This window comes from Mycteria americana, chromosome 1, assembly GCF_035582795.1.
Source record: "Mycteria americana isolate JAX WOST 10 ecotype Jacksonville Zoo and Gardens chromosome 1, USCA_MyAme_1.0, whole genome shotgun sequence".
Classification (NCBI taxonomy): Eukaryota; Metazoa; Chordata; class Aves; order Ciconiiformes; family Ciconiidae; genus Mycteria; species Mycteria americana.
In genome coordinates, this window is record NC_134365.1 from 44,476,607 (window position 1) to 44,501,362 (window position 24,756).

The 24,756-nt window shown below is 37.9% G+C and overlaps 1 protein-coding gene across 15 annotated transcripts in view; it reads left to right on the forward strand.

The window, feature by feature from the left end:
• SYT1 (synaptotagmin 1) overlaps nucleotides 1-24,756 on the forward strand; it is a 360,596-nt gene that overhangs the window by 224,053 nt on the left and 111,787 nt on the right. For all 15 annotated transcript variants that reach the window (XM_075496130.1, XM_075496083.1, XM_075496101.1 and 12 more), the window contains one exon: nucleotides 2,465-2,653. In XM_075496130.1, the coding sequence (XP_075352245.1) occupies nucleotides 2,482-2,653 (172 nt within the window). In that variant the 5' untranslated portion in view covers nucleotides 2,465-2,481. The remainder of the gene's footprint in view (nucleotides 1-2,464; nucleotides 2,654-24,756) is intronic.

Sequence of the window (24,756 nt, forward strand, 5' to 3'; positions counted from 1 at the left end):
AGACAAGATTCTTTTTCAGCCCCTTCACACCTATTTAAAATATCAGGACAGTGTCACTGGCGTGTAAAGGTCGAAGGCTCTGTACCAAGTCTCAAAGCATTTGTGCATGCCTCATTAGATGTAGTGACCTCTAACTGCACTAGGACTCTACCGAGGATTGTTCCTGGAGATCAGAGGAATACTCTGTTTTGTTATTTTTTCCTTCTTTTAAAAAAATGTAAGTGTAACGCTTCAAATTTTTTCTCCTAATATATTTTCGAAATAAAGCTCCAAAACTGGAAGCAAATAAATTACATTTGCTTTAATTTTTAATTAGCTGAAAGTCATCACTGCAAATTGTGTCTTCCATGACAAAATAAAATAGTCCACTGCCAGGCCTGAAATAATTAAGCAATATATTATAATTAAGCAATTTAATTTTGATTTAATTATGATATATCATACAACTTTTCTTCTGATTTAACTGACATTCATTGACAAAATGCTATAATATAAAACAGCACTAACGTTTACAGCTGATGTCTCTACATGTTTTGCTTCATAGTATTTGGCATTCGTCAGAGCATATGGAAAAAGTCTTCTGGTCTGGAATAGCTGGCACGTTATTTCATACTACACAAATTGTGCACTACATGTTTTTCCCGATTGTTATTTTGGGAGGCAAGTGGGGAAGTCTTTGCAGACATCGGACTTGAGCCAAAGTTCGTGGATATTAACTGGAATCTTTCTATTGACTCTGGTCTGCTTTAGATGGTGAACTGCTCCCATGTTGTTACAGGCAAATAGATAAGACTGCATGCTTATGAAATATTTATAGAGCTGTATCATATACATATTCTGTGTCAACATCAACATGATTTTATATTAGCCTAGAGACTGTGAGGGCAAAGGCAGAAGTGATGGGCAGGCAGGGAATACTGCTTCATTCAGTGCTGCATCAATAAAATTGCTGCAAAATATCCACCAAATTGCTTCTGTAGAACAAGGCCAACCCCCTATTTAGTTAAAATCTTTTTCATCAGATGACAGCATTGGAGAATGGCTTCTAGTCCAGACTACACTTGTGTGCAAACCCCTGTTTAATGACAAGAATGATGAGGGTGATTTAAAAGGTTCATTCTGCCTGCAGTCAGGTCTGTGCCTGGAGGTCTTCATGTCTGTGGGCTTGTAGAAGTAAAGTTGAAGGACGAAAAGCCAATCCTCATCTTGATTTAGTGATTTGAGCACTCTCAGCAACATCCATGAAAACAGTCACGTAAGGCAGGAAAGATCATGATTCATTGTATTGCATGCAGTCAGATGCTCTTATGCCCCTTTAATTTTGATGTGTTACCTTTTTTTCCTATGGTGATGTTTAAATTTCTCAGCAGAAGGTCAAAAGCCAAATGTCTTTGGGGACTCAGAGCAATTGTACACTCAGAGCAATAACGAATGTTTGTTATCTCTCAAACCTTTTCTCCCTGTGGTTTTCTGAAGAAAAACAGAATGATTATTCAGATCAGTGATACTTAGGATGCGGCAGAAAATCAGAACAATGTGTTCAAAACCAATATAAACATTTCAGCCAACCTTCTTGTGTTATTGAACTGCTTTATGCATCTCATCTCACCTTCACCCCACTGGCTCAAAATTCTTTGCTTTGTAATGTACATTCAGGTAAAGGTTTTGCAAAATGCCCGTTAAACAATATGAAATTAAAAATATGCTGATGTAGGATTATGTTTGTGACAGCCTCTCAGATATTTCAATATGGCTGCATTTAGGTACCCTACAGATGTTGTAGCTTCATGAATACACCAATGAGACATCTGAATAATTTAAGAGAATATTGTCAGTAGCAAATGTCACACGAAATAACTGGAAGGAAAATTGCCTTCAAAAAGTGCAGATAAAAATGGATGCAAATCAATTTCTGTTTAATATACAACTTGCTTAAATAGGAAACAATAGGTTATTACTTTCACAGGAAATCTTGAAGTGTTTTTATTATATCCTTATCACTTCGTTTATTTTATATAGAAACTTTGGCTATGATCCACACCACTGTAACTCTCGTAGAAAAATAATTGTGTAAATACACTGTGAAATTTGCACATAGGGAGCAGTTATTACCCGATTTGCTTGTACTTTCAAAATTGAAGAGCAATACGTAAATCTACATGAGAGTTTTACAGGAATTTTGAGGTTTCAAATTCAGCAGTTCAAAATGCAACACCGTTGGAGAAGAACTCTAAGCAATAAAATTATTCTGGCTGAAATTAACCCTGCAAAAGACTTTTCTCTCTTGTCTAATAAATATTTTATGAAGAACATGAAGCAGTATGCTGATGCAGTCGTATTTACCCAGTAAGCAAGAGCACCAAGTGGTATTCTGCCTATTTAGTCCTTTATTGATGAGAGATCCATTTCAATGATTTAAACATTATCTTTAGGATTTTTTTTTGTGTTTTTTTTATTCCAACAGCTTACCCAGGGGTTAAAATGGTGAGTGAAAGTCATCATGAGGCTCTGGCAGCACCCCCAGCTACCACAGTAGCAGCAGCCCCTCCAAGTAATGTCACCGAGCCAGCCAGTCCCGGAGGAGGGGGAGGAAAAGAAGATGCATTTTCTAAGTTAAAAGAGAAGTTCATGAATGAACTGAACAAAATTCCACGTAAGTAAAACTTGATTGATTATAAAGCTTCTGTTGGCAGATTAGATTTAACATGACATTTTCTTCTTTGTCGTTTATTTAGACAGCATACTAAATGTTTTCTAGTCAAAACTAGAAAAATCAGAAGATAAACCGGGTTTAGTAAGCTCCTCAAAATTAATTGGAGTAGAAAAAATAGGGTCAAACTGATATGTAATTTGAGTCTATTCTTGATATGTCAGATTGTCTTGGTAATTTTTACTGATGAATTGTTGCCGAATCATCAAAACTGGAATGGCAGAACTTCACAGTGGCCAAGCGACCAATAAGCAAAATATTTCCTAACAGTAACACTTAGGGTTTTGCGTTTATGACAAACGTGTGTGAGCATATTACCCTAAAGCAAAATTTGGCCTGAACTCATAAATATTGAGAAAATAAGGAAACTGTGTATCTTTGGGGATTAGAAAATGTAGAAAAAGTGGGAAAATGGCTTTTTAACAAGGAAATAGCTCTAATACATCAGTAATGTGTGAAGATAGCCATGCTTTTCCCACTCAGTAATTCTGTTAGATCAGCCACTGAACGTTGTTTGCATGATTTCCTGTACCTATGCAGACTACTTTAAAAGTACCAATGTATATTTCTGTGAACTCAATAGGGTTAAAGTCAGCAGGGTTCTTCTGGGCTGTGCTAGAAAGTATTGATTCAAATTTGAGGCCTCAATTTGTTCACATTTGTAAAAAAAATATAAGCATTAGCTTTTTGCTGTTGTTTATGATAATGCTAAGGTTCTTGAGCCTGTTTGGTATGTTTTAGTATGCATACACTGGTATTAAGTATACAACTAATTCAACATTGTCGATGTCGTTTCATATAATAAAGAAAAAATCTTTTTTTTTACCAACAGAAAAAATACCTAGTGATACAAGCAGATAATTTTGGCACTTTGTAGACATGAAGGTGAAGGCTGCATATGTTTGTGTGTTTTAACAGCAGGCATTAGAGAGATACTCAATCTTTAACAATTCTTACTTCAGAAGAATAAGTAAATGTGAAATATTTTCAGGGAAGTATTTTAACATATGTAAGAGTTTTCATTTTTAGAAGGTTATCATCTGTGTAAAGAAATGTTTTGTGACTGATAAAGACAGATAACAAATCAGAATATTAATCGATTTTTTATCTCTGAAATGGATCTTGGCAATCTGGCAGATGCGGTTTTTGCAAAATTGATAGCAAACAGCCTTGCTCTGTCACTCGAAATTCTCACTTACAAGAACAGAGGTGTTACAGTGGTAAGAAGTCCGTATGTCATTAGTCTGGTAATCTGCACAGTCCAGTGCAGACCATACTGAAATGAAATTGCCTGATGATATCATGGGAAAAACAAAACTACAAGAAGAAGAAAGAAGAGGAAAAAAGAAAAGACAAGACATTGAGGGAGAAACAGTCAGCATTTGAAACATGTGTCTTTTGATTTTTATCTCACCATGCTATGTAAATGAGGTAGATGACACTTTTATGTAGATATTCCTTTATTTTTAACTTTGATTTTAACATAGCAAAGGCGTGAATGGTTTCCAATATGGGGAACTCTGTAATTGGTAGGTGTAGGAAAAGGTCTGTAGATACAGAGGAACTTTGAATGCACTGCTGCATACTTTTTTAAAACAACAATGAAAACAAATGGAAAGTCCAATCTGGAGAATCTTTCCAGATTGGACTGAATATAACTTTTTCCTTTCTGTTCATGCAAAAAAAAAGAACCTACTATTACATTATGAAAGTGCTTACTGAGAAAAGTGTACTAGGCCATAAGACAACTCTTATTTATTATGAAATACATTATAGTATCTATAAAATATGGTCCCTTATGCTGATAGTGAGAACAGAACATATTGCCCCCATTTTAGAAATCTGGACTCTTATCCAAGACCATGCAGTAATTTTGTGGTGAAATGGAGAAATGAACCTGGGGTAGTCACAAATCCCATGCCAATTGTCTGCTCTCTTTCTAGAGGCTGCAGATGTGATTGGATCTTCCCAGCATCTCCACCAAATACTGGGACTGTTTAACATGACATTCTGCTGTGTATATATATATTTTTTTAATTTTGCCATTTCAAAAAGAAAGTTGAATGTTCATTGTACTACAAAGGGGCAAAGGGCTTGGGCATGTTTTTTTTAAAATATTTAAATATAAAATAGTACCATTGACATGGTGGAGAATTTTATATCCCAAATAACTTTAGTTTTCCCCATTTTCCCCAATAACAAATCCTATGTGAATGGACTGTAATTGACAGGTCTATATGTGTTTCTCATTTGTAAACTAACACAAACAGATCACCAAATAAGTTTAAGTAGGCTGTCTCCAAAATATTGGGGGCAGGAGGGGAGAGGAGACCTCATTTCCCTGTTGGAAGATTATAGCATTTCCTTACTATTTGTTTGGTTTATGTCAGTAGGGAGTTGTCAACGAGGTGTTGTTAGCCTAGTAAAAAGCTGAGGATTTAATTGTGGTAGAAAAGTTGTCAGACCTTACCTCTTACAGCTGGTTGCAAATTTTTTGAGAATCTCTCTTAAAACACAGCAGAATGTAAATTTGTTCCAGCCAAATTGTTTTTATGGTGCCTTTCTGGGAATTTCTTGCTGTGTGAGAGAGAATAAAGATGGTGAAGGGGCCCCATGGGGACAGCACACATACTTGGGTCTAAGAGCACTTCCAAGACCACGGACCAGGTTTTTCCTCTGGTAGATTCAAACTGAAGACCTGATCCCAAGTCTTACACATGGCAGAGGAATGCCATAGTCAGCAAGTTGTCTAATCTTTGCAGGTCTTTGACAAGCCTGTTTTCTAGTTCACGTACTTTCTCATTTAAAACTTCCAAAGGTCTTGCATTCATCCCTACATGACAGGGAAGGCTTTGAAAGCTCAGTGGTTACTGCGAGAGGATTTTGTTTTGTCAGTGCTCTGTTGTCTATGTGCAAGAGAAAAATAATTAAATGTTTTAGTTGCCTCTGCCCAAGGTGTCCGCAGGTGGAAAATAAGCCATCGTGGTTTAATGGATGTATAACAGGGTAGAATGTACCCATATTGTGAAAAAGCTCACCTGCAATCAGTTTGGTTTGAGTGATAAAAAAGCCGAGCCATAGTAAGGGCTAATTTATGTATATGCTCCTCTTTCTGGTTTTTCATAGAAATTATGTAATATCAAGTCATGCTTATATAAAAAAACACATTCAAATAGTGGAATACATGATGACAAAAATAAAGGTACAGCAAACTACACCCAGCTGAATAAATACTGTTCCTTCCATGTGGCTTATAATAGAACAGTCATCTTTTTAAAATAATATGTTTTGTAGAACACATAGAAGTCACAAATTAAATAGTCTAGACATACTTAACTAACTAAAAATATCAGGATTCCTATTAAAATCTCACTTTGCAGAACTACAAGATAGGGTCTGTGCAATTTAAATTATACTGATGTTTCCTCCTGTAATATATGCACCGGAGAAGTCTTATTTTGTCAAAAATGCATGAATTTAATAGAATGAGGAAATAAAAGTTCCAAGAAGAGAGGTCCCATTTATATTAGTATATGTTTATTTCAAGAGCAGTGATGCAGTATGTAAACCCAGTTAAAATTTTGATATAAGCAGAAATACTGGTTTTTTCATTGATTTGTATCTCTTTAAAGTAGAATATACTCCACATTTTGTGTCAGGAGAGTGTAGGCTTCCAAAAGCACACAAATCATTCAGAATGGCGATATCCTAACATATATTTTACTCTGGATAAAGCAAGTGGGGTCATTTTATTACAGTGAGTCATACAATTAAAGTGCAAGAACCCTGTAAGGTTACTGAGGCATAACTGTGAAGAATTTTTTTCTCTGTTATGTAAATCCCTGCATTTTGGTTGTGAGTGGCTGATTTGCATAATCACAGTACAGTTGTTTTTCCATAACTGCACTGTGTATAAAAGTCACTCTATCTTAATTGGTTCTTATACTTTCTGTCCCAATTTATCTTTAATCTGCAGAATTTTTAAGCTGTTTACCAGAAGGGAGAAAAAAGGCACCATCTCTGCTTTTACACTTTGCATTTTAAACGTACTAATTCCAACACCTGAAGAAGGGAGTAAAACAAAGCAGATAAAATGGCACTTACTCTTCTGAAAACAAAATTGCATTAAAAGACTTTATAAGATATATTGATTCTTGCCTTCCTCCCTCTCACGCTCTCTTCCATCTGGGCCTTTGTCTAAAGGCTAGGAAAATATCTGCCATACATTTACAGTAAGCAAGTTCTAGCAAGGCTATGGGAATGCAAGACAGCAACAGCTTTTGGATGGAGGCTTTAAATGTCGAGATACTGATACTAACCAGACAAAACGAAAACTTAACATCAGTCAGCATTAGTTTACTTAATAAGCATCTTTGTAAAAGCAAAGTGAGCTTAATGTGTTTCCTAAGAACACATTCCTATATGAACAGAAGACCTCGTTCTGCCAGTCAGGTAAATAAAACAGCAAAAATCCAATAAAATTCCAGCATACATCTGACTGAATAATGATACTCTGTTAATGCTTCTCATATAGTCTTGAATAGCTGTAATACTGAATGCATTGAATCCAGGATACTATCATTACCTCTTTAATTGGAAGTTATTGCATATTTCTAATGCTCTTTGCTGTCTTACATTGTAATTGGATTTCCATACCAACCTTATTCTGAAACGTTTGGCTGGCTTGCAACTCCATTTGGCCTCAGTAGCTGGTACTCAAAACCCCTAAATTTGATTCATCATGTACAACTGACTGATAATCCCCCAAACCAGGAGCTCAAAACTGTGTGATGATTCAAGCTAAAACCCAGTGTTCTGTGCAGACTTGTTTCACATTCTGTTTGCAAATATTCAGAGAAAGGTTTATTTACCTCTCCTTGGCTTAGTGAATAGCTGTCAAAACAAAACAGGACTGGAGGCTATAGAGGAAACTGTAATAAAAAATGTAAAAATAACTGTAAGACTGAGGTCTGGGTTAATTCTAAATAATAGCTTAGTAAGCTGAAGTACAGACTTGTAGATATATTTGGGTAAATTAGCAAATAAAATAAGCCTGGATTTATGTGTTTAGCCATTTAAGTTAAAGTTTCAGCTTTCAGCAGTCATCCTAGACGGTCCTCACCATTTTTTTCTCCCTGCTGATCTCTGCTTTTCTGCCCTTCTGCTTTTCCTGATTGACCAGCTGAGGTTGTATTAAGAGTTCTTATTACGCTCTATAAATGGCAATAAAGTTCATTTCTTAATTTTTCATTCTTATTTGACATCAAGATTAGCAAGGAGATATTATTGAATTTTGTCTATTATTAGAAAATTGAGGATTTTGTGCATGGGGTCTTTCTGAAACTTAATTTTTGTGGAGCTGCCAGCTTGATCAATTGCCCAAAATAAATTCAGCCTGTTCGTTTCGCTGCTTCTCCTAATGGTTCCTGGAGTACAAGTGTCACTGGCACAGGGAAGAGAGGGCATATTCTTTTCTAAGTTCATAAAAAAGAAGCAAAATGCTGATAATAGAATGCTTTCAGATTTCAAAACTGGATTAATAGAGAGAGACAAATACCATATAATCACAGTAAAGTTCTCAGCAATAGCTATTACTTATATTTCCATGGCACATAACAGTGTTTGTCATTGCCTAAGATCTTCTTAGGTTAGCCAGAAAAAAATTGAGTCTTTGTTTCAGAGACCTTCCTGTCTAAATATGAGGCAAGGAATAGCTGCCTGCCTGCAGAAAATGAGGCCTATGTATACGTATGTTCATATAGATACATATATAGATTTGTACACACGTGTATTTGTCAATACAATAAGTAGTGATCTCAGCTTAGGAGCAGTCTGACATTGGCAAACTCTGTTTAGGTATCCTGGCAAAGAGGACTTGTAAGGAGAGATTTAGAGGAGAATAAAGAAAGAAGTTTCTTGATGCTTAGGAAAGTCTGAAGAACAGTGCTGGAGGAAATGGGAAGGCATAAATTCAAGTCTTTTTGTTTCCCTTCCTATCATCAAATCATTGGCAGTTGTTCATGCCAAGCAAATACATGCAGCTTTACACTGGGAAAGAAACAGGGGAAATCAGAAATAAAGATTTATTCTGGAACACAGAACAAGTACAAGAAAGAGCTATTACAGTACAATAGTAGAGGGGAAAAAATCATTATTTCTAAATATAGCAATTTAAATGCAAATCTCAGATTACTTTGTTCTCTCCCTGAACCCCCCAGTCCCAGAGTTCAGTGATTGCATGAGAACTTGAGAATTTTTTTTTTTCATCAAATAAAATTTTCTGGATCACCTGCTGGTGGGAAAAAGCTTGAAAATACTGCCCACAAACATCCAGAAGACACAAAAATTGTGAGACAAAGAAAAACAATTCAACTCTGTTATTTTATAAACTTGTAATATAAAAATACCCTCGTTGTATTTAGGGGGTCCAGCATATTTTGAATGCTTGAAATTAGGAGTCCTGAAAATACAGCTATTAAGTTCAAAGTATCTAAATAGATACTGAGGGGTGGAAGAATGGAAGTGAAAAACTCATGAAGCAGAACATGGATGAAAATCCTTGTCTGGAAGGAAGAGCACATGGTCTGAGATTCTGCTGAATTACACTCTGTTCATATTTTAATGACTGATTCTGTCATGAAGAAAATTTTTACAATCCGTGAGTTATTTTCATATGCCTTCTGATGGGATCCCCTTAACATGTCCTGCACTTGAACTTTTGGATCCATGACAGCTGCCAGTTTGATCCTTATACAGGACTGAGCTAGTAACCTCGGGCTGTTAGAGGCACGAGCTTTTCTAGCATGTCCCAAAAGTGCTGCTGCAGACCATAGCTTGATCCAGCACCAGTAAGCACACGTGCTCACCAGGAGGTTACACATCCCTCTGATCAAAGCAAGCTCAACCCACACATCTGACACACTTAGGTCTGAGAGAGGACCCTATTCCTATTCTGGCCATTATCTTGGCTCCTCGGACAAGCCGAGGAGGAGAAGAGAGATCAGAAGAGCAGAGTCCTACAGCTTGAACCAGACCACCAGCTGCAGCACCCTCCATCCCCAGCAAAGGGGGAACCTGTCGCATGTTAAACCCATGTCCTCTTCTACAGCATGTTGAGAATGCACTGTCCCATCTGAAAGGAAATACTGTCTCTTAGCCAGAAGCACACTGGGAGCGTAACCTCAGTGTCAAAGAGAATTATACATTATTGATTACATGTGTCTGAAACATTGTTTTCAGAAACAGCAGTTGGTTTTGAGGTGTATAACCTGAAAGAAGGGGAAGGAGAAGCAAATTCTCCTGTAAAATACATGATGCTGAGAACATTTCAGCAAAATATAAGAAAACAAAAAACCCTGTTCAGATTAGCTTTTACAGCCATGGGGATGAAATTCATCTATAGCAGAAACAAGGGTGAGCACCTACCTTTGGTTTGGTGACAGGGTTTTAACAAGGGGTGCGAGAGTACCCCCAAGGCTCTCTAGCACATCACTGTGATTATTATTTTATATGTTACAATGACTCTGATAGGTATTTTATTGCACTATAGATATGTCAAGTTGTGCCAGTGCCTTATAAATTGAGTAGAGAATTCAATTTACAAGCAGAAAGCTGAACATGGTTGCTAGCTTCCTTTCAGTACTGGGAATGTATCTTAAAATGCCATTACCTTGTGTGAGGGAAAGTGCACTAAAATTATGTTTACATACATAAAATAAACACAATCTTCACTAGTCTTTTTCAAACTTACCTGCAGATGAAGTGTCTACAGAAATTACCCATTATCTGTTATAATTCGGTTTGTAATCTTGCTCTGAAAATGCTTTATAAAGAGAGTTCATGGAACAATTGTTCTGAACTTAAAATCGAGAATACATTTAAAGACTGATTCTCAGCAACGTATTGCATAAAAGAAAAAAGCACTTGGGACTATGGTTAATAGATTTGCTTTTAGAAAGTATGGTATAAATGGGCAATGAAAATATAGGAATTACTGTTAAGATTGATATTCCATCCTTATCTCAGCTACTTGTGCCTAGGCACTGTGGCAAGCTAGAAGATACTCTCTTGCATTTTTATAAGAACCACGAGTAGATAATGAAGCCTCTGTTATTCTGAGGCACTACTGTAAGTTGGCACAGATGAAAAATAGAATGTCATTCTTTGTTGTTATTGTTAACTATTCTACTTAGGACTGGGTGAGTTTGCTGCTGAGAATTATCCAAACTAAAGTCTTCCCTGAGGGATTATAAATCCCTGTAGGTCCATAGCATCCTTTCTTGCATTCCTTATGTCTTTTTAGTCTTGGCTTATATTTCAAGCGACATCTTGAACTGGTCTAGATCTGAAAATCTCTACTTCTTCCAGAACACGCAGCCAGTTTGCAAGAGCTGTGGAGGTGGCCTCAAATCTTCAGAAAGATCTTGGTATAGGTAGACTTTGCTCTGACTCCACAGAAGGAAGCTGTGCTGCTGAACTTGAATGACTGCCTCATGAAGGCTGAGTTCCAGCTGGCAGCTGAGCGAGCCATCTGCCTACTCCTGTGCAGGTTTCTGAATCTGAATCTAATCTTAATTATCAACTTCAGCAAGAGCTCCCTAATTTGCTCACAGCCCCTATATCATCTGGGGGCATGTTTCAGTACTGTAGCTGGCACTGTTTCCCTATTGCAGCAAGAGCCACTAAAATGAAAGATGAGGTTTGTCCTTTCAGACGGGAAATGCATTTCAACCCACATCTGAAAAGGAGCTCCAGAAATGTTCAGGGTTTCTACACTTAGCTTTTAGGAACCAGGCTCTGGAAGTCAAATTCACAAATCTGAGTTAAATGCCTTGGCTCTCTTCAGAACAACGCAGAAACAGGAGGCCCGGGTTTATCCAGAAGGAAAAACTGGAAGGAGATATGTCTGAAATGGTACTGGTCTCACAGACTTTGATATCTAGGAAGAGCCCTAGGTTAGGCCCTTATAACAGACGGATTCACAGCCTGAAAACACTTTCCCTGGGCTTAGAGACCTGATTTCTCTCACTTTGAGAGTGATCGGTTCACTCTCTTCTGTCAATGTACAATCTGATGAAGAGCAAAGAAACTCACTGGACCAGAGACCTGGCTGAAGGACAGCATATGCATTTTGCTGTGAAATGCCATTGGACAAAATAAGCAAATAATACTGGGTATTTAGGGTTCCTTACTTTTAAACAAATGTCCCACACTAGGCTACAGAGTCTGACCCCATGAATCCTGCATTTCTTTCCTAGCTGTTCCTGCAGGAAAGGCAGATCCAAGTTACTTTTCCAGCTTGATCCCTCGATTTCCTTTCGTCTCAGGAAGACCAGGACCTCAGGTATTTGAGGCTGCAGCCTTAGCTCAACCTTTGCTGGCAGTTTGAAGCAGCCACACAAACCATTCGTTTGACACAGTGGAGTAGGGGTGGCAGTTCCTTGAAGAGGAAGGGAGAAGGAGTATCCTAAAGCTGGTGAGCTGCCGATAGGATTGAAAGTAATTTCCACATGAGAAGCTTTCTCCCCCTAGAGCTGTGTCAGGACCATCCCCCATATGGCTGTACCCCAACGGGGAGGAAACCTCCAGGACTAGGACAGACGTCAGAATTTTTTTTCTGGAAACAGTTTATAGAGAGGCAATACATTCTTCATGTAGTCAACAATGTTGATAATAATTTTTATACCTTTCTTACAGGTATTTTTATGGCCCTTCCTTACCAGAGTTCATTGAATTTTCTATTTTCCTTCTGTGTTATTTCATTTATGTATTTATTAACACTTTTGTCCTAGCCAGAACTCACATAAAAAAATGGCACAAGCAATATACTTGCTAACCCAACATTCAGACTTGTTTCTTCTTTAGGTTTCAAACCTCACTTCTTCTCCAAAGCCAGCTATTTCATCATGTTTTCTAAGACCTCAGTACCCAATTTTCAGCAAACACGTGCTCTAAGCTGGAATATAGCATTTCAGGTCTCAACCCCAGAGTCAGTTATTTGTTTGTAATATGCCATGGGTGCAGATTTACTTGCAGCGTGGGCAGGGGAAGGAGGACAGAAGAAGACAAGGCAAGCTTACTATTCATAAATTTCAGTGTAGTATAGCCTTTTAGATTACAACTCGGTGATGGTAATCACTTTATAGGAAACTGTTCCAGAATACCCATTTCTAAACTCTCTTGCCTCATGAAATATTTACTGATGAGTTTTAAGTCCTAGGACAGCAAGGTGGCCAAGATGACAAAAAATAGTATGGGGGGTAGAGAGGACCAGTGGACAAATAAGAAAGCTTAATGTTACCTGAACTCAGGGCATAACATTAATGATGATAACATATCATGAAAAAATCTCAAAATTGACTTGATTATTCTGAAACAGCCGTGCATTTATTTAATCGTGATTGTATGGTGCAAAAATACTTATGCACACTGCTTTTCTTGATACAAATATAGGTATGTAGGAAGAGACAAAATGGAAGAGGGAAACTATTTACAAAAATCTTTTTTCTATTCAGTTAATGCATTAACTGAAGTGATTAAACTGTGCAGCATCCTTGATTTGCAACAGCTCATTTTTTTTAGGAACCTACTGACAGCTGGGCTTTGATTCTGCAAAGTGCATGGATCTGTCCAACATCGCTACTACTTCTCACTGCCACCTAGAATAAGAAAACCAGCTATAATTTTATACTGATAATGACAAGAAGCATTTTTATTCTGTTGAACTGAATATTTATGCCAGTAGTTCCTGGTAGAAAAGGAACAGAAAATATATCCTCTTTAAAAACAAACAACCAATTCCCTAAATTGTGTCCACGTTAGGTAAAATAATTTGTGATACCAAATCCCTGAGGGCATAGCAACGCTAGCTGAACCCTGCAGTGCAGGATGAGCGCAAATTGGTGAATAAGTTTTTTCTTGTTTTCTCATCTTTTTCTTGACTGACCTGCACCACTCCTCTAAATAACATGAAAGGCGACAGAAGTACATTCGTACTTGGTACAGCCGTGCAAGTATAACCTGGGTATGCAGGCTGAGTTCAGTTACTGAAACGATACACAGCAGATATTAGAATTTCAAAAGGTTTAATCCAGCAAAGTGTTTAAATGTGTACTAACCTTTAAGCTCCTGAATAGTGCATTGAATTAAATTTGTTACACACAAGCGGTTTGGAGGATCAAGACTGTAAACACTTACATTTCTAATACATGCTGCAATTTACCTGATGAACTGCTACATTAATTCATATTTTAATGTAAATTAATTTCACTTTAGCTATGGTTATTTTAAAAGTTTGTAACTCTACAAGTAATGTAATTTGAGAGACGTGTACCAAACACACATATAGTGGTAGCAGCAAATTTCTTTTCAGACCTTCATAAATATCAGTGTAATTTTTTTACCTTCCATTTCATTTTAGTAGGCTGCTTGCTGAGAGTTGTACCCTCTTTTGTCATGTGGCTTATTATCACAACACACATTTTCATTATTGTTGTCAAAAAAAGATGGCATTTAGGGCAGTTGTTTCGTTTAAATGATCAGTAGAGTGCTACTTTGAGATCATTTGGGATGGGGGGGACTGAAATTTTCCAGTGGAAACCGTTGGAAGAATGTAATTACCTCACTTGGGATTTGGGCCAACCCTGCAAACATCCAATTTCCACAGAAGTGATTGAGGTTCTTTCCATTTAGTTTAATGAGAGTTGGATGGGGCTGTAAGGCATTACAATCCTTTTGGGAAAATCCCAGGGGATCTTTCATCACCACAAAAGCTGAGGACATTGGTTTTATGCTTCCTCCAAAGTACAGCAGCCCTTGCATCAGCATGTCTCCACTGCTGCTGCTCAGCATTAGTGGCTCAGGGGGGAAGCAGGCCACCACGGTGCCGCTTTCTATGCCTGAGAGGGATCCAGGATCCTGGCAGATGATGTTGTTTAGCTTTCTTCTGGGGTTGGGTCATCCATGAGCTTTAGTGAATTGTTCAGCTGTTTGGTGGGTGTATTGGAGCGCTGTGGCAATGAGCAAGGAGCGGGTGTGATGCCTCACTAATTCCTCCCTCCTTTCAGCTTCGGCGCTGAGAAGCATCTGCAAGTCAGCATCAGACTATCACAGGGTTCAAGACTTTCAGTGTCTGGACCCCAGCAGTACTTTAATTCTTGCAGACAAAATTACAGGATTGCCTCCAATGCTACTGATAGTTCTCTGTTTGGGCAGACTTATTTAATCTTTCCCCTGGTATCAGCAGGAATTGTAAAGTGCTAGGAGCATACATTGTATCAGTCATGTATGCTAGGATGGATCACTTTTAACAGATTAACAAGTGCTATAATGCCTCTCTGTTTCAAAGTTGTTTTGCTTTGGTTTGATTTTTGTAAGAGGTAAAGACAAGCTATAATACACTTACATCAACATAGGACTAAAATAAATTATGTCCATGCTTATGGTTGTAGGTGAGTGTACTTACTGTCCAGTTCCCAAACTTAATGAGGCTATACCCAAATTGTGAGGATGTTGAATTACAGCAGTTTGTTACTCATTCAGCATTGTCAGACTGAGGGTTGGGAGCCATCAGGAGGCTAAAGTGTCAGTGAGGATTCTTGATGTAGCAAAGCTATGCTGATATTCCCTGCTTTCACACAGTATTTTATGGGGCAACGAAAATAAAGGGGTTTTGCATCAGTATTGAGTTTGTACTGACATTTGGGGAGTAGCGAATTGAGAGCTGTAAAATATCTATGTTCCTGTCCTGATGGTAGGTGAACTTAAAACTGCCTTTTCTAAGGTAAAAAAAAAAAAAAAAAAGCAGTGATTCTTTCTCCAAGAAGGTGCAACATTTGCTTCCACCAGACAGATGAGCATTAATGACAGTATATGTCTTCACAATCTCCGTGTCAATAGGTCTGATGTTCTGAGAACTACTATTACAGAGTATGCTGTGATCTGAAAGTAAACGATAACCAATTTGTGACTTACAGCTCCAGTTCTTCTCACCATCTTTCATCTGCTGCCTCTTTTCCTTACTTTTTCCTGGTTCCCTCATCATACAGCACCTTCTCCTCTCACTTACACTTTCTGCCTCTCCAGAAAAAAAAACAGTTTTGCCATGCTAAGACTTTCACGGAGAATACAGTTACAGGAGGAAAAAGGAAAGTTAAAGCCTCTGAAATTTTTTTGACATATGGCTGAGAGAGGCATAAGGCTCCCTGCCAGTGCTAGTCTCTGCTCCGTTCTCCAGGCTGTCTTATCTGCCATAGGATACTTCTGATGAAAAAGAATAAATATAAAATAATATTTCTCTACTTTTCCTTCTACTTCACACAAAGCTTGCTAAGAAGGAGTGAAAAGCATTCAGCTAACATTTTAGCAAAGCAGACTGAATACCGATGTTTATTTTTTAGTAACTTCAAGACTAATGTACTGTAAAATGTACAATTTTTTCTTGTCACAGTGGCAGAAGTCACGAGGGTAGGACTAGCTGGTTTTTTGCTCAAGACTAACAGGGCTCCTGTCAGTGGTTGTTCTTTACCTCATGAATATGTTGAACATTCCTGCACTGAACCATAAACTGGAAACCTCATATCGCTGCTCAAGTGTTTTCTAACTGCTACTAACTACGCTACTAGTTGGACAAGAAACATTTTTGGAAGGAGAGTCAGAAGAGAAAAGTGTGTTGTATATAGCCCTGCGATGTCAATGGCTGTCAGCAAAATTGTGTGTGACCTCAGATAAGGATCAACAATTGAGACAAGCCAGGATAAATCACAGCATTGCCAAGTTTAGAGAGAAGCCAAAGGAAAATTGGTTACAGCGCTGGCTTCCAGAAGGTTGTTTCCTGGCATGAGCTGGCTCAACTTGAAGGCATGTGAGGCCAATTAAATAAGTACTAGCCACTTGCAAGGGGTATGCCTGTCAGAAACTGCTTTCATAAAGGGATAAAAGGGCTATCAATCAAAATATAGTGTACATGTTGGCCATAATTAAGGTACTTTGACTGGAGAGCTGTTTAGTGGCGTTTATTTTGGGGTGGTATTTTTAACTCTTCTGCAGTTGAATCTGTGGAAGCTACTGCAGAGATACTGGATCTCTAAGCCTTCAGCAGTGACTTAAATGGCATTTAGTTTTGCTCCAGGGAAGGCTTTCTTCTTTCATCAAGTGTCACCTCTACCATGATGTGCCTGAATAAATATAACTAGCTTCACTTACTTTAGTGGGGTTTCCTGGGACAACACTGCCAACATAAGTTATTTATGATTTGGGATGGGTTGAATACTAGCCACAGCACAAAAATATTAACTTCCAAGCTTACTGCATATTGCAGGTGACGGAGACAAAAACTTTACCCTTATTAAAGGACTGTTTCACCACAACAGTAAAATTTGATGGCCCATTTTTACCTCTGCTAACCTCACTTCTCATATACTGTAGTGTTCCTGTATGTAGCCATACTTTGGCTCTGAAGCTCCATTGAAAAGGAGTATTGATGAGGTCTTCCTTTTCCTCAGCTCAAGGACAGGCTCCTCACCACGTAGCAGATCCAGAAGTTTGTGACAAGTCAGATTAGAAATGCCCAAACTGTCATCTCAAAATAAGCAGAAGTTATCTACTAGTTTCTGAAAACCCTTTTTGAGATTTCACCAAATAAGTCCTAATTTTGCTGTACTGCAGAGTAATATGCTAGTATCAGTGATCAGAAAGTGAGGCAAATATTCACAGATTTATTTCTGAGATAATTTGGGCAAATACTATTTTGCTGCATTCCTTAGTTACTGAAAATATAGCAAAGGCAGCACAGGGTTAAGATTCAAATTTTATTAAGTGTTGTGCTCACCAGTATAGTCAACTTCTAAGTCTAGAAGAATTTAGAAACTTTGCATCAGATGTCCTATGTTGTTTTTAAAAATAATTTCTATCTTACTGCATCTTGTATCTTATCTGTTTTTCACCATATATAAAATACCATTCTATATTTATGGTGGCTTAAAACTGTGCTTATTTAAAGACAATTCACAGGTGGCTGAGCCATAATAAGACCTTCATACATTATAAAAGCAGTTTGTCTTATGAGTACTATATATTGAGTGAATGTAGGAGAAAAGTGTGATCAAAGTAATACAAGAGTAATAGTAAAGATAATAAATTAAAATACACAAACAATAAATAAATAATGACTAATTAGTAAATTAAATAATACATCATAAAGAGTAAGACAAGTAAATGCAATGTCCTTAATGCAATGTATATACAGCCACGTTTGTACCACACTCTAAAAGCTCAAAATTGCACTGGAATCAAAATATGATGTAAAAATAACAACGTATTTGACAGTCCCCTTTTCATTCCTTAGGGAATGTATGATACTGTGATAAAATATGACATCAAGAAAATCTAGATCTGAATAAAATTTCCCTCATATGAAGTTAAATGCTTTTCATTTTGAACTTTTCTTCATGTTACATATTTAGGAGAAAGAAAACACAATTTTTGTGAAGTCTCTGCTACCCTAAGGCTTTTTAGTGTAGTGCACAGTACTGTTACCCGTCGGTGCACATATTCACAAAGGGGGATATTTGTTCTGCTGCATGGGCCTCTGTGGCAGGCTGTGAAGCACATAAACCTCACCTTAATATAGGTTTTGAATTATGAAAGATGCCTTTTGCAAGCTTCTACATAGGAGTAAGTTTCACACCAGCATATAGAAAAATACCGTGAAAATGACTATTTGATTAGCAATTTCAGACTGACATTTCATTTGAAAATTAGTTATGATTTACCAAAATATCCCTTTTCTATGAATCACCACACTTCTCTTTCCCAGGTTAAAGGAATGCTGTCAAAAACATGCAATGCTTTTTTCCTGTGTATTAGTAAGTTTACCTCAAGACATAATCCTACAAACATTGTTCAGCATAGTTTTGCTGAAATTAATGGAGCTATTTACAACCAAAAGGACTCAAATCGGAGCTCTACTTGTGTAGAAACATCAGGCAGCAAAGAAAATTACTTTAATGGGACAATTTTGAGAATTTTCATCATTTATGATTTCTTTTTGATAATAGAGCCCTCTATGTACATTTTTTCAAATAGCAGACCCAATTTTTGCTATGGGATTTTTCTGTCTTATCTATTGCTCTTTTACTTGGAGGTTGTATTTTCATTCTTGGAACTAGTGGGGGCTAAAGAAGGAAAGGGAAATGCTGATAGTGTTGTCACCAATTTTGTTATGTAATAAGGATAGTTGTTAAGGCACTATCATGAGAGGAGGAAGAACATGGCTTGCATCTTACTCAGCCTAAACAAGTTTAAACCCATGTATCTCACCCCATAGAGAAGAGAGAGAGACTATGGGCTATAGGTTAGACTGCATGGGGAATGCATTACTCATCCTTCTCACTGAGGCTGATACAGAAATCCTCCGTGGGAGACCCAGGGACTCAGGAACATTGTTCTGTGGGAGAGATGGCTTAGCTTCTGGCTTATGTGGGGTAAATAGCTCACTGGTGAGGGTACCAACCAAGAGAAGTCTCCAGAGCTCTACTCTCAAGCCTATTTCAATTTTTCATACAGTGAATATGTCATCTAAAACAATAGGAAGAGTCAATTTGCTGGCCTTCTAGGAGAGTGTCATATTTACAGTATAGTTCTTGCATGCTCTCATTTTATGAATCTGCTCTAACACAAAGTGTGGCCTGATGTGGAGAATTTCCCAGGAATATAAAGCCATGCCTGTCCCACAGAGTCAAGGACATATAGGAATTCAACATTTTAGCAATCTGGATATTACTAAATTCAACATTTCAGCAATCTGGTGAGCCTTGAGAAAGGAAGAAAGAAGAACAACAATGAGATCTGGAGAGCCTCTTTACCCTGCATGGATTCAGACTCCTGCCAAGCACCCTACCTTCATATCTTTGGTTTTCTACGAACATAGTTATTTTAGGTTGCAACAGGATCAAGACAGTTCACACTATTTCTCTAAGGTAGGAATATGTTGAGTATCTTCATCTACTGTAATACCTCATAGAAGTATGTTGTGATGAACTTTTCATCAAGAATTGTGCTGCTTTGGCCTTCTTTCATCTTAGAGTTGCTGACAAGCATTTTTCTAGCACGACAGTTTTCTAGCATGAAGTTTCTTACCTGAATTTTTGAGAGGGAAAGAAAAAAGGCAAATCACTGGAATTTGTTCTTTTACATTGGTCTCACAGCCTGTAGTGTGTATGCTGGGTAGAGGGTTATGCGCATTATTTTATTACCTCATGGCCATTTTAGTTCTCAGTGCTAGAATCGCTTCTGGCATAATTTCAACTGAGAGCAATAAGTTTTCGTACTAGATACAATGTCTGTGGAATGTTTATTTGCCTGGGAAAAAAAGTGATTTTGTCTTAATATTTTAAAAGAAATCCCTTGACAAGACAAGGTTTTGATCATGCCTGATTTTGCTGTGGACAACTCATGTCAGTAATGTAACACATCTGCAGAAGTGTTTTTTTGTAGTTGAGTTCTGCCTTAGTAAGTGAGGCTGAAGGATGACTTACAGCTTGAAGCTTTTTTCTTTTTTTCAACTGTATCATTTTGCCTAATGAAAGGACATTACCTCCCCTAGTCGATGTGGCCTCCGTTGGTGTTATAATGTATCTGTGGATACATTATCCCTGCTTCTGCTTCTGTGAATGAACAATTCCAAAGCAGGTATGGAGAATTTATTTGCTGACTACTCACCTGCTATTAAAGTGGTTCCAAATAAAGAGAAATGGCAGACACACTGGCTCTTGGAAGCTCTTTCCAACTATAAAAGGAATTCTGTTTGTTCTCTGCAGTGCTCAAGCTGCTTTACAGATGCACCATATTTAGTTAGATTAGTTTTAATTAGACTGCAGATGCAAAGTTTCATCTGTGTATCACTATTAGTCTGTTTTGAGGCACTTTCAGCCAATAACAAACCACCATCTCATTTGCATTCATTTGAATGCATTAACCTTTTGCTTGCTGGAATAATCACTATGGAAGAACATATATAACTTAGAGATTAATGTGTTGTTATTGTCATGTGGCACCATATGCAGAAAGCGAAGTAGCCTAAGAGACAATCATGCAAAGGAAGAAAAAAGGAAATTGCACTGAAGAATTAATTCACTCTTAAATAAATCTTTCTGAGAATTCCATTTATACTTATTTAAATTCCTTTAGAGTACTTATTTTCCAAGACAATCTTTGCAAGCTTTGGACTTTATTGATTGCTCTTCTACCCTTAATGTTTGTTTTCTTTATGATCTTTTCATTTTTATTTCTTCATGCTTCACAGAGTCCATTTTCTTTTGCTGCCTCTCCCTTTCTGTTCTGAGCTTAACTCAGTTCTGAGGAGATGGAGGATTAATTGTTCATTACTGGTGGTGCTACAGGTTTGAAAGGATTGTCGATTAACTATTGCAAAGTCCTTATTAGAAGAGAGCACAGCTGCTTCTCCTGTTACTGGCAGAGTACTTGCAAGAGGAATTGGGAACCAGGGACAGGATCCTCACTGGACAGAAGTCATCAGGACTGTGGTCATTCATTTCAGCAGAATGAGCCTTTAACCCTGACTTCTAATTCCCAAAGTGATTATTTTTCCTATGCTTAGTTACAGCATTCCCTTTTAATTTTTATTTCTCTATTCTGGCCAAACTTGGGGTTAATCACTTCTGGTTCAATCGTATTTATACAGGGAAAGAAGCAAGAACTCTGCTGTGTACTTTTAATTTTAAGATTTGATCATTTTTTCAGCCTCTTTGATCAGTAGCAATGAAATTAACCCAATGAGAAGAATGGATTTTAATTAAATGATTTTAATAAGTGGGATGCACTTTTGAGCAACGAGGGGATGCAGTGGTTGTTAAATAGCAATAAGAAAAGGTGTCCATGTAGAGCAGCTGCTAAGGTTGACTGTAAATACTGGAGCAAAATATTACTAGAGTGGAAATAGGCCAGTCTCAGGAGAGAAGTGTACACTGGGCATGGAGTTAGATTGACCACTCCTAAGTTTTAGTGACATTCTTTGTGATCTTGAAAGCAAGTCACAGGTCATCCTCTCCTGGCTTTCCTTCTTTAAAACGAAATTAATACTTTTCTCTGACTACACCAATTAGCAAATCATCACTCAGAAAGCATCAAAGATAAAAAGCAATGAACGTGGAGTGGTGTCAACCAGAGGACTGTAGATCCAAGTCTAGTATAGAACTGTTGAGTCGGGCCCTGACAACCATTTACTGCAGAAAAGTCAAACAAGAATGTCTAATAATTGATTTTCAGAGCTACCATAAGGTTCCATTTCCTATTCTCTTCCCAATGAATAGAAGAAGCCGGTGACATTTCAGCACTGAGTTTTCAGTATGCCCTTACAAGAATGCTTCACTTAGTGGAGAAAGTCTGGCCTGGACGTACCTGTAGGATCAATCTGTGCTGAGCGCACTCAGTGTCAATAGGACGCTACAGAAGGAGATGGAGGAAAAGGATGCTCTTTCTGTGAATTGAGCTCGTACAATTAGATCCCATAAGGGATGTAAGTGCCTAGAATGTGTCTGGTTTTCATTGGGGCAGCATAAGGCAAAACTGGCACCTACTGCAGATAATCAAAGGTGGACTCTGGTACTGAGAGAGGGTATTTATTTCTTTCTGTCATATCCAGGAAAAACGACTGACATAATTTGAGAAGAGCTAGCAGCCTGCATTCAGTATTACATGTCTGGACTTCAAACTCAGCACAAGTGGGAGTCAAGGGGTCTCAGAATGATGAAAAGCCTCCCAGGCTGGCTGTCCAGCAGCAAGCCGGATACAGGGGTTTAAAATGGCAGGTTTTCATCTGAAACACATCTTAGCACATGTCTCAGAGCAGCAGACTGGTTCACCTGTCTGCTTAACACTAGGGAATGAAAATTCCCCTTCGAAGGACAGATGCCTACAGCCCTTCTTTTTGGGGAATGGGGTTACAAGTAGAACAAGGCTGAGTCTTCTGATACTATGCTGGTAGCACAGCTCACCACTTTTTATGTATTAATCTGAAAGTTGGAGTGCTCTTCCAGGAAATGGAGAGACTTAGATTAAATTCCTTCATCAAGCCAGAAGCTCTGATCTATGACAGCACTTCTGACTCATGCTGAAGTCATGGCATTGTGTAGTAAATAATTCAAACTATAGGCCAAAATGAGAGGGCATAACAGATTTCTGGTTCCCATTCTCAACATTGCTAAATTTTAGAATAAGCAACAATCACCGAATAAAATACAGAAGTTGATGAAAAGAGTCTTCTTTTTCATGGTTCCTCCTCTGTCCCAAAGCTTGCAGAGTCATACTTCACCTCTATTTTATGTCAGGTTTACAAAAAAGAGGAGATAAAAGTACTAGATGAGATTTTTAGGGAGAGTTGCTGTCTTAGGAGATAAACTGATAGGAGTTGCTTTTGCTGATAGCCAATAAGATCAACAGGACAAAGAAAGCATTGGGACAAACTGCCTGTATTAATCCACACCGTATGAGAACATTTTGTGCTGTCCTTCAGGATGATATGTCTGCTTATGAAACAGTCCTTTCCAGGCTCCCTTCAGATCCACATCATCCCCTAAACTAAAACTGTCAACTTTGGGTTACAGCTGTAACACACACTCATGGCCTAGCTGAATATAGGTCCTGACTAGAGCTTGTGTAAATTCAGGCTAATTAGCAGAAGACTGAAGCACAACATGAGAGAAAACATAGTCCAGGTGTGCTAAATTAGTAACTTCTAACATTGATAGGTAGGCAAAGGGAGAAGCACAGCAAAAATGAGGAGTGTGTTGTAATTGTACCTTGCAGAAGTAAAGATGAAGGAAATGAGAAACAATTTGCAGGTAGTATGTAGGAAACATGGATTAAGAGATCAAATGCAGTCTGCAGCTTTTTCATTCCACAGACCTGAAGAGCTATATCTGTACATCAACCATATAATTCCAATGTAGATTTCAACATACTAACATGAAATTCCAGATACGTGTACGCAAATGCTGTGTTCTTGGTTCCTTCAGGAAACTGCCCACTTTTCCAAGAAACACAGCTTCCCTGGGCTTGTACAGGTAGCTTTTAATGCCTCCTAGGAGCAGTTTTAACTTCTTCCAGACTGAACAAGAGGTAAGGAAAATTTGAACGCCTAGCATTTGCACAAAGCATTTTGGAGAGAATTGTGACCTTACCTCAGTGGAACAAAATTTCAACTTTTGTATTTATAGAGACCAGAAAAAAGCCTCGGAGTTCTTGTCCTAAAAAGGATAGTCTTCCTTCTTAGGGAGCATAAGTCCAGATTTGATTAGATCTATTAATGAGGTCAAATGATGCTTTTAGGCTGGTAGCTAATGTAAACCAAATCTATTTATCACTTTGGCAGTGGTTCCTGCAACAAAGTTAATGACCATTACAGCATTTATAGTTAGCCAATCAGGAATGGTCCGTTTTGTGCAAAAAGGCAGAAGTTAGTAATCAATCATCATCATCCTCATCATAATAGTGCTGCTAAATGAGCTTCTGAAAAAGAAGAGCAACATAGCTATTAACCTTAACCGTACCTTGAAAATAGATTTCTTCCTACAAAGGCCACTACTGATACTTGGGTTGTAGCCTCGATAGCTTCTTGCAGAATAAAGGAGGTCGAAATGCCAGGCAAGGGCACCACCCATATTTAGATTCTTTGCTTCAGTCTTTTAAAATAAAACTGAACGTTTAAAGAAAGGTCAAAGCCTGCTATTTTTTTAAATAACAAGTGAAAACAACATTTTGTCCAAGGGACTTGAGTTGTATACAGTCAGTGAATAATGAAATTAAATTTCTTTTTTCTGTATTAGCAGTGTAAGTGTCTAATAACATACAGATTCCACAAAACTGTATCTTTATAATATCTTCTGATACACATCTTCTTAGTGACAGCCGTGTGCTGGCGGAACAGAGCAGACTGCTGCAGAAGCTGTTGTGCACATCCATGCCAGAGGTTCTTTCTTGGGAAGTTTGGCTTGGCGAGGAAGAAGCAAGGGGAGTTAGCTTTTGTAGTG